The sequence below is a fragment of the Silene latifolia genome, chromosome 2 (genome assembly GCF_048544455.1).
Source record: "Silene latifolia isolate original U9 population chromosome 2, ASM4854445v1, whole genome shotgun sequence".
Taxonomy (NCBI): Eukaryota; Viridiplantae; Streptophyta; class Magnoliopsida; order Caryophyllales; family Caryophyllaceae; genus Silene; species Silene latifolia.
The window spans coordinates 3,447,396-3,457,522 of record NC_133527.1 but is presented as its reverse complement, the minus strand read 5'-3'; the positions used below and the strand labels follow the sequence as shown (position 1 = coordinate 3,457,522).

Below are 10,127 nucleotides of genomic sequence, written 5' to 3'. Positions count from 1 at the left end.
TTGTTGGTTATAACCTTGCACCACTAGTCTAGCCTTGTTCCTTACGATTTCTCCCGAGTCATCAAGCTTGTTGCGAAAGACCCACCTAGTACCAATGACGGTACGATTAGGCGGTCTAGGGACTAAGTGCCATACCTCATTCCTTTTGAATTGATTGAGCTCTTCTTGCATGGCAAGCAACCAATCCGCATCCGTCAAGGCGATTGTTACATTTGAAGGTTCAATTTGAGAAAGGAACGCATTGTGGGCACAATACTCATTGAGATGAGCGAGATTGTTGAGGGATGATCTTGTTCGAATTCCCGAGTTGAGATCACTTGTGAGATTAGTGAGTGGATGAGAGCTTTGATGTTTCCACTTCTTTGGAACAATAGTTTCTTGTTCCCCCTCAACATCATCATCACCAGTGACTGTTGCTATTGGCCTGGAAGGTTCTTCATCCTCTTTGTTTTGGTTTTCTTGATTACGGAGGTAGAAGCAACGATCGTTGGGTCTGTTGCTTCCAGAGAGGAATCGAAGTACTCCGTGTTCCCCCTGAGTTGCTGCTCTCCTTTGAAGGTGACAGTCTCTGTGTCTGTTGCAATTCAGTGCTGGGAGCTTCTTCATCCGTGAACACGAAGTCTTTTCGAACAAGACCAATCTCAAACTCATCGTCATCGTCCTCATCATCATTATCCATGTTTTGTACCTGTCCAAGCACACTAGATTCATCAAAAATGACATGGATGCTTTCTTCAATTAACAAGGTTCGTTTATTGTAAACTTTATAGGCCTTGCTATGATCGGAGTACCCAATAAATACTCCTTCATCACTACGTGGATCGAACTTACCCAAATTGTTTTTACCATTGTTGTGAACAAAACATTTGCTTCCAAAACATCTAAAATATGAAATGTTGGGTTTTCTTCCACGCAATGATTCATAAGGGGTTTTATTTAAAATACTCCTTATCATGACACGATTATAAATGTAGCAAGCGGTATTTACCGCTTCGGCCCAAAAGTTCTTAGGCAACTTACTAGTTAATAACATTGTTCTAGCCATTCCTTCAAGGGTTCTATTCATCCTTTCAACCACACCATTTTGTTGTGGGGTTCTAGGAGCCGAGAAGTTATGGTCTACACCATTGTCATCACAATAAGCACCAAATGATGAGTTTTAGAATTCGGTTCCATGATCGGTTCTCATTGAAACAAGTTTTAAACCAAGTTTATTTTGAATCTTCTTTAACCAAATTAGAAACTCATCAAATGTCTCATCCTTAGAGCTTAGGAAGAGTGCCCAAACAAACCTAGAGTAATCATCAACAATGACACACACATAACGACTACCACCTCTACTTCTAGTTCTCATTGGTCCACATAAGTCGATATGTAAAAGTTGCAAAGGTTGAGATGTACTCATAATTCTTTTGGATTTGAAGGAACTTTTAACATGTTTACCTCTAGCACATTCATCACATACTTTATCAATTTCAAATATTATATTAGGAATGCCTTCAACCAAATCAAGTCTTTTAAGGGTATTAAGAGTTTTTGTACTAACATGACCAAACCTTTTATGCCATAACCAAGGATCATTGTTCATTACACTCATGCAAGACATGGTGTGACCGGATAGAGAGTTCAAATTAGTTAAGTAAACATCTTTGACACGTCTTCCTTCGAGTATTAGTTCATTAGTAGTGGCATCAAAAATTCGACACATATTAGCATGAAATTCAACAACATTACCCTTATCACAAAGTTGAGATATACTAAGGAGATTATGTTTCAAACCTTTGACAAGCCGCACATTGTCGACACAAAGTAAGGATGACTTACCAACTTTTCCAATACCAATTACTTCACCTTTCTTGTTGTCACCAAACCTTACCGTGCCACCATCATACGCTTTAAGTGAGAGGAATTGGCTTCTATCACCCGTCATGTGACGAGAGCATCCACTATCCAAGTACCAATTGCGGCCGCCTCTCACCAAGCCCTACACAAGATTAGTTTTTGAGTTTAGGAACCCAAATGAATTTGGGTCCCTTTTTGTGATCAACATAACTTGTGGTGTCTTTTTTAATGTTCATTTCATTTAAAGCTTTGGTGTTCTTGTCAATGTCATCAAATCGTTTTGTACATCCATTAAAAACATGACCATTGTCACCACAATAATTGCAAATGATGTATTCGGGAAGACCTACATACTTCCTTCCTCTAAAATCGTTTTTAGGCTTCGGATGCAACGATCGATCTGTTGTTCCATTTGAACCCCAAACCAGCAGTTTTATCGCATTTCTCGGTTTGATTCGTGAGGAAGTTTAACACGGTTTGACTTCCTTCCCATTTTTCAGTGATGTTCTTAGCATTAACAAGTTCATTGGTCAAGTCATGGACACGTGAAAGAAGATGCAAATTCTTTTCTTTTTCTCTTTTAAGTTCATCATCGTTGTCACTTTCTATGGACAATCTTTTCTCAACAATGAAGTCATGGGTGTGGTTGTTGAGCTTAGACACAAGATATATGATTTTTTCTTTGGACTCTTCATATTTACATGTCATCTTGTCAAGTCTTTTGTTTAGATCAACGACTTCATCGGATCTAAGGTGAGGAGAAGAGCTAGAAGTGCTACATTCGGGCATACCTTTTTGAAAGAAGGTAAGCCTATCATGGAGATCTTCTATTTCATTTTTGAGACAAACAACCTCACTCTTAAGACACTCATTTTCATTTTCCAACCATTCACCTTTTCTTTTAAACTTGTCTAAATCGTGGTCAGAAGCAACAGTCTTAGAGACTGTTTCTCTTAAGTCAACAACTTCAACAACAAGGTCATAGATCTCATTTTCAAGATCATCTTTGTCCTTCAAAAGATCATCACGTTCCTTGGTTAGTGAGGAAACTTGCATCACCAAGGTAGTGTTGACATTTTCAAGGTCAGAGACGTCCGTGGGTGTCGACCTAAGACGCTCTAGTTCTTTAGTCAAATGTTTGTTTAACTTGTTGACTCTTTTAACTTCATTATATGCCTCAGATGTGACAGTGACGCAGTCTGTTGCTTTTAGTTCATTTTTCAGATTAAAGTTCTCTTGAGCAATTTCCTCAATCTCATTTTGCATTATATCAAGTTTATTAGTTTGAGACCGACACTTATCAAAAAGTTGATCAAGAAGCTTACATACTTTCTCTTTGGAGTAAGTTCTAGCCTTGGCCTTTAGATGATTTACCTCGTTGTCGGAATCGGAGTCGGAGTCGTCGGGGTTAGCCATGAGGCATCTTAAGTGTTCAAATTTTGAGGTTTTTGAGACCTTTTCTTTATCATGATTTGCAAGACACATTTTAGCCTCAAGTTCCTCCTCGATGAGTTCCTCATCTTCCTCGGAGTCGGACATTCCCCATATAGCACTCATGACTCTATGTTTATAGTCTTTTTTAACCTTTTCTCTTCTTTCCTTAGATTTGATTTCTTCCCACTTGGGACATTCTTTAATTTGATGAGTTTTATCACCACATTTAAAGCATCCCACGGTGGAAGTAGGTCGTTTCTTAGGAAAGCGTTTTTTCGAGTAATTGTTAGTGAACCTTTTATTACCTTGTCCATTGACCAACCCGGCTAAGTTCCTTGTGAACATAGCAAACTCGTCTTCCTCCTCATCCTCTTCATCACTTGGAGAAGATGTGAGGGCGAGACTCTTTCCCTTTGATGACTCACTAGAATGCTTATCGAGGTTAAACTCGTGAGCCATTAGTGATCCCATTAGTTCATGAAGAGATAGGGTTGACAAGTCTTTGGCTTCCTCTATGGCGGTGACTTTAGGTTGCCATTTAGGAGTTAGGCTACGAAGGATTTTTCGAATGATGTCCTCGGACTCGAAATTCCTTCCTAGACTTTGAAGCTCATTAATAATACAAGAAAAACGTGAAGAGAAACTATTTAAAGACTCGTCCTTTGACATTCTAAACATTTCATATTGTTGCATGAGAAGGTCAATACGGTGTTTTCTTACTTGGGACGTCCCTTCATATGCAAGTACAAGAGAATCCCAAATAGATTTTGCCGTAGGACACCCGGAGATTCGACTAACTTCCCCCTCACCAACACAACGTTGAAGAATCGACATTGCTTTGGAATTCTTTTCGGCAAGCTTGAAGTCGTCCTCATTGTAATTTCTTTCCTCTTTTGTCTTAGTGAAGCCGTTAAGAATATCGGTTTCCTCAATGACAAGAGGTCCATTTTGGATGATGTTCCAACATTGATAATCGATACTTTTGATGTAATGTTCCATTTTGAGTTTCCACCATCCAAAATTTGAACCGGTAAAGACCGGGATCTTGGAGTGTTTCTCGGAATCCATTACCCACGAATCAAACTCTAAGGCGGTTAGCCTCGATCAAGAGCACGAGGCTCTGATACCAATTGTTGAGTTTATGGATTCAAGTACCTAAGAGGGGGAGGGGGTGAATTAGGTACTCTTTTTAAATTTTAACTTCAACTTTATTGGATTAAAGTAAGTTAAGTGAACAAAAGAGATTAGAAGATACTTTGAATAATATTGAAAGATTGAACAAGTATCACAATGAATGTTTGCTGAAGTATGAAAGCAACAATCGTTCTGACTGTATCTATTTGTCTCAGTTTGTGGAGTATTACTGCAGACCAAATACGACAGTATGATGAACTGTTACTTCTAAGTTTAAGCGAAACAAAGCAAACAAACAAAGTAAGAAAGCAGCGGAATTAAAGTGATAAACAATGAACACGAGTTTTTGAATTGGTTCGGCAAATACTAAAGTGCCTACGTCCAATCTACCTTTTTATTACTTTCCTTTAGTGATCTACTCCGACAACTAAAAGACCCTTGTAATAAAAGACGCCAACCTACTCCGGTTGCAAAGCTAGTACAAGAACTACTCCGTTCTATGACAAGCTAACTCGCAATCTACTCCGATTGCCAACTCACAACCTACTCCGGTTGTCAAGAGTAAAAGACTACTCCGTCCTAAACTCTTCTAACACACTTAAAATGTAAAGGATCAAGTTTCCACTAACACATTCTTAACAAAGAATAGAGGTGGACAACTTTTACAAGATCAACACTTTTAAGCAAGAGAGTTTAGTATAGAAAAGCAACAGTAGCCACAACTGTAGAAACCGAAAGACACTTGAAGACTTTTAAAAGGATTTTGCAAAGAACACGGTTTTAAGCTTGTAAAAACAATTTGCAAAACATGAAAGAATTAATTCAGAAAAGTCTTAGGATTTATGGAAGGAGGGACTCGGTATTTATAGAGGAGGTGAGTGAAGAGGGTTGCTAGGGTTTTGAAGGGTCAAAGGCTTTGCATGTGAGGAGCAATAGTAGCCACCCAAACACTTGCACCAAAGAGGAGTCTTTTGCAAAGATGAGAATAGAGAAAGAAGGTTTGAAAGATAACCTTAAATGTTCATGCAAAATCAGAAAACAAAGGATGTGAGACAAGTCACAAGAGACAAGTTAACACAAATATGGCAAAAAAGGAACTTTTGTTTTCTTAAAAACCAAGGGATTGAATTTGCACAAAGAGGAAACAATTTGAATAATTCAAACCATTCTTTATTGGATACTACCTCCTTAAATAAAAATCTGAATTTCTCTCTTTGAAAATATAAGTCACGTGAAAGCATTTGAAAGAGAAAAAGGAACTTCAAGTTTCTCGAGTTGTGGCATAATCCAAACAGCTGTTTGCGTGTGAAAGCAACAGTCGTCTGGACTGTTTCTATTACTCTAGTATACTCTACTTTCTTGCTTGTACATTAGATGACACATGACTTATTACAATGGATGATTAACAACTTCAACACTTCTTAATCCAAGCTTGATTACATCATTAATCCTGAAAAGGTAAACTAAGAATACACAAATCAAGTGGGCATGTTATCATCAACATAAGGAACCCAACACGAGACTTTCAGAATAAGCACTTAACCTCGTCGTATATTGAGTAATTCAAAAACCAAGCTCCTTAAGATGACCATTCGTCTTATCCAAGTACATAGCCCCATCACTGAATTTCTTGGTTAACTCGATTAACTCGCCATTCTTATCCTTATAATGCAATGGGAGTGTATGAGAAAGACCAGGTAACGGCATAACATCCAAGATTTTCAACCATGAAGTCGCATCATTGTATTCTCGCTTCACCCAGATTTGACATCGAATTTTCCAGTAGTGGAGTAGATCGCAATGCGAGACTGATAGCATACCTTGGTGCTCAAAGATACTGAAACTCTCAACTTTCTCCATGATTGTAATAGCTTCAGGCAACTCCATCGTCTCAAACTTATCGTCAGAGACGTTAAACAGAAGCAATGCTTTGGGACGGAATTTAATGTCCCAAAAAAAACCAATGAATAAACCCATTGACAAAACAATTCGCGGAAGTAAGATAGCCATGACTAATAATAGAGTTATCAACCAAATAATCAGCAGAAATAATTCTCCGTGTTCGCTCCTGAACTGAGAAAACCTCAACCAATGGAGTTTCTGTACTTGAAAAATATATTACGACCACCCGATGATCGCTCTTTCGACAATCATAGCCGAATCCCACCACAGATACTGTGTCCCTAATTGTTGTCCTAGGAAGTGTGATGCATTTTTCAAGTATGGGATTCCAAATAAGGATGCAGAGATTATCATTGTTAAAAAGGCACAACAAACCATAGACAGAGCAGAATTGGTGGAAGTAAGGCCATGTATAATCGCAAATCGAATTCTGCTCCTTTAACTTATCCGAATCACGGAATTGAACACAATGCTCGTTATATGTATATCCGTTTTCCGATTTCTTTTTGTAGAGTATTAAGGAATTGGCGTTGTTTTGGGTGTAATGCTTGAGATGTGCAGATATAAAAGTAGGCGAGACTATAAGGGAGCGCCATGATTTGCAGACACAACGACATTTGCCTAGGGTTTTCACAGGAAGATTTTTAAGGATTTCGAACCATATGTCTTGAGACAAATAAGGGTTTACATCTGACAAAGGAGCGTCCTCTACCATATTCTTCATGCTTGATTTGATTCCAAATTGCATATGATTTTTATTTATTATGAAACGATATTTGGGGAGAAATTCATAAAGCGAATTGTTTTATTATTATAGTTCGTTCGTGTCTCAATACAATCGATAGGTACGTATATATAGACTCAAATGTAAACCTAGTATCTCCTATCAATGAAAACACTATATAATATAATATCAATATTATTCTCTACGATATAACATATCTTAACATGTCGATATCGTAACAATATAATTTTCTTTTACAACAAACTATCCTATTCAACCTAATCCAAGCTAACTTCCCAAAAAAAATTAAACAGCCGAATAACATATTTCATATAACCTAATTCTGGTATAAAAAAAAAGTTTTGTATAGTGTTATGTTAAACCAAGTTACTCCATATTTTATCTAAATAATATCCACCAAAAACCACTTTTCCATAATAAGGACATGGAGATATTCGTTATAAGGTTATACAATACAATGTTTTATAGCAAAACCATAGAGACTTAGTCTTCCGTATGATAGATTGATAGCATGATGTTAGATGTTACGGACTAGTTTAAGACGGTTATATGGATCGTTATTGTGAAACTAATTAATTAGTTATATCTGTCTTCTTGATATATGATATGTTTCACAACTTAAACACAGAATATTTACATGTGAATTTTCATTTTCTTGTCTCCATCGAGTATACTACATCATCGTTAGGAATAATGTACGATAAATAACCAAGTTAAAGTAGAATAGCAAAAAAAAAAAGAGGTTTTTCATTAGGTAGGATATACGTCTGTACGATGACATAATACGCCAAATACCTCATAAACATTTTCTAACCCAAACTACAACACCAGAATAGACTCGCATAGTAAAGCTCATAAATAACAATTGAACTAATTTAAATAACAATTGAACTAAAACCCATATTCGAACATCATTAGTCTCAACATAAATCATCGATCGTTGATGAAATTCCATCCAAAAGTAATCATCAAATAAACATTCAGCAACCTGCTTGATAAAACCAAATGAATCAATACAAAACAAAAACACAACTTTGTTAATATACCATGCATACGAAATTAAAGCCGTATAAGAAAAATAAACTTACAGTTTTTAAACTTTATGTATCGATCAACTTATCTTTGTATTCTAGAAAGCCGCGGCGCGCATTGAGTCCGGCCTTTTTTTTTGTTTTTCTTTTTTTTTTGACAACGATGGGTCCGGCCTATATACAAACGTATTACAAACATTATAACTTTATCAGTTAAGCAAACTGACATTTACAAGTAGGAAAAAGATGATTTAGACGGCTTTAGAAATACCTTTCGAGTTCCTCAGCAGTGAGATCATCGATATTTTGGTCAAGCAATGCAAGACTCTCCGAAAAAGCACTGAACTTGGTTGATCTAGTAATACAAAGACCAAGTTTCGTAACTGCTCCAATCTTACAATCATAGTACCCCAGTTGTCCAAGGGTTTCCCTATAGATCCCGATCAACATCTCATTCGCTCCTAAGTATTCTATCGGACCCTTATGGAAATAGTCATGTAGGACACCGACACGCAAGATTTTGCACCATGAACCCTCGACATTGTATTCTCGTTTCACCCAGATTTTAAAATCAGCCGAAAAATAAGGTTCCCAGAAAACGGTGTAATTGCAATAGGACAACGATAACATACCATGGTACTCAAATATACCGAACACACCTGAGCCAATGTTTACGAATTCTTCAGGCAGTTCCATTTTTGCAAATTTTTCTTCCGCGACATCAAACAAAAGCAAGTATTCGCCAAGGGAATAACTGAACTCATTTCTTTTAGTAAGAATCAGCCAATAAATAACTCCATTATGAAAGCAGTGTGAAGAGGAAACATTATTAATCGAGTTATCAACCAAATATTTAGCGGAAATTGTCCTCCATATTCGTTCCTGAACAGAATAAACCTCGACGAATGGCGTATTTGCATCCAAATAACTAATTTTCACCACACGATGGTCATACATACGATAATCATAGCCAAATCCCAAGACAGAATTATTTCCCGTAAATGTGGAGTTAGGAAGTTTAACGGATTTCTTAATCAAGGGATTCCATATCAAGATACGGTCAGTCGGATTAAGATACTTAGATTCAGAGACGCACAATAAACCATTAACAGACCCAACAAAATAAAAGGAGGACAATGATGTTTGAACTCTCAAATCACGCGGTACTAGAAAAGGGCAAACTGAGGTGTGGAGTGTATTCCCTTGTTTCAACATATCTAAATCACGAAAGAGACTAATTTGCTCAAATCCTTCGGTGTTTGAACTCGCAACAGTCTCTTTGTACATAATTAAGGAATTTGCATCGTTTCGAGTGTAATGTTTAAGGTGTGCAGCCATAAAAGAAGGAGAAACTATAAGGGAATGCCATGATTTGCAAACACAACGACATTTGCCTAGGGTGTTTACAGGAAGATTCTTAAGGATTTCAAGCCACATGTCTTGAGAGAAACACGGGTTTACGTCCGACATTATTTATTTTTAGTAGATAGAACAAAAATGTGAGAGATAGATCGATAGATTGAGAAACATCAGAGTATTTAAAGTAGTAGAAGGAACTAAAAGGACTTTTGGTTTACTCTATGTGTGAAGAGGTTGACATTGGAAATGATCAAATGAATAGTTTTAATCAATAAATAAGTTCCAATTATCTCATCTTCATTAATTTCAAACAGACGATCCAAATTCTCAAATAAGATAATTGGACACAATATACGACGGTGTTATAATGAAAACGGACCGTCTAACGATGTCAAACCGTTTTTCACTATAATTTCTGTATATTTTTGTTGCGGAGTATTACTTTACTATCACGCATAAGTGTGACACTGTGACCGTGAGGCTCATAAATTACTGCGATACAGTACAATAATCTTGTGGCCTTTTGGTTTCTTAACCGTTCACCTTATTTAAAACCGTTATACCTATTATTATTTTGAAATTTAGGCTTCGTTTTGCAAGACATTTCAGGTACCTATTTTGACTGAAGTAGCTTTTTTGATAAAAATTTCAGGTAGATTATTTTTCTGGAAGTGTTTGGC

At 36.9% G+C, this 10,127-nt stretch overlaps 2 protein-coding genes across 2 annotated transcripts; both read right to left on the bottom strand.

Annotated features, from left to right (window-relative positions):
• Positions 1–5,973: 5,973 nt before the first annotated feature.
• Positions 5,974–7,027, bottom strand: LOC141627474 (F-box/kelch-repeat protein At3g23880-like). Its single transcript, XM_074440733.1, has 2 exons — positions 6,517–7,027; positions 5,974–6,422 (listed from the first exon to the last, which is right to left on the bottom strand). The coding sequence occupies exons 1-2, from the start codon at positions 7,025–7,027 to the stop codon at positions 5,974–5,976; spliced, it is 960 nt and encodes a 319-aa protein (XP_074296834.1).
• A 1,322-nt stretch (positions 7,028–8,349) lies between these two features.
• LOC141627461 (F-box/kelch-repeat protein At3g23880-like) lies at positions 8,350–9,558 on the bottom strand. The gene has a single exon (XM_074440729.1). It carries the CDS (start codon positions 9,556–9,558, stop codon positions 8,350–8,352), a length of 1,209 nt encoding a protein of 402 aa, XP_074296830.1.
• Between the last annotated feature and the right edge of the window lie 569 nt (positions 9,559–10,127).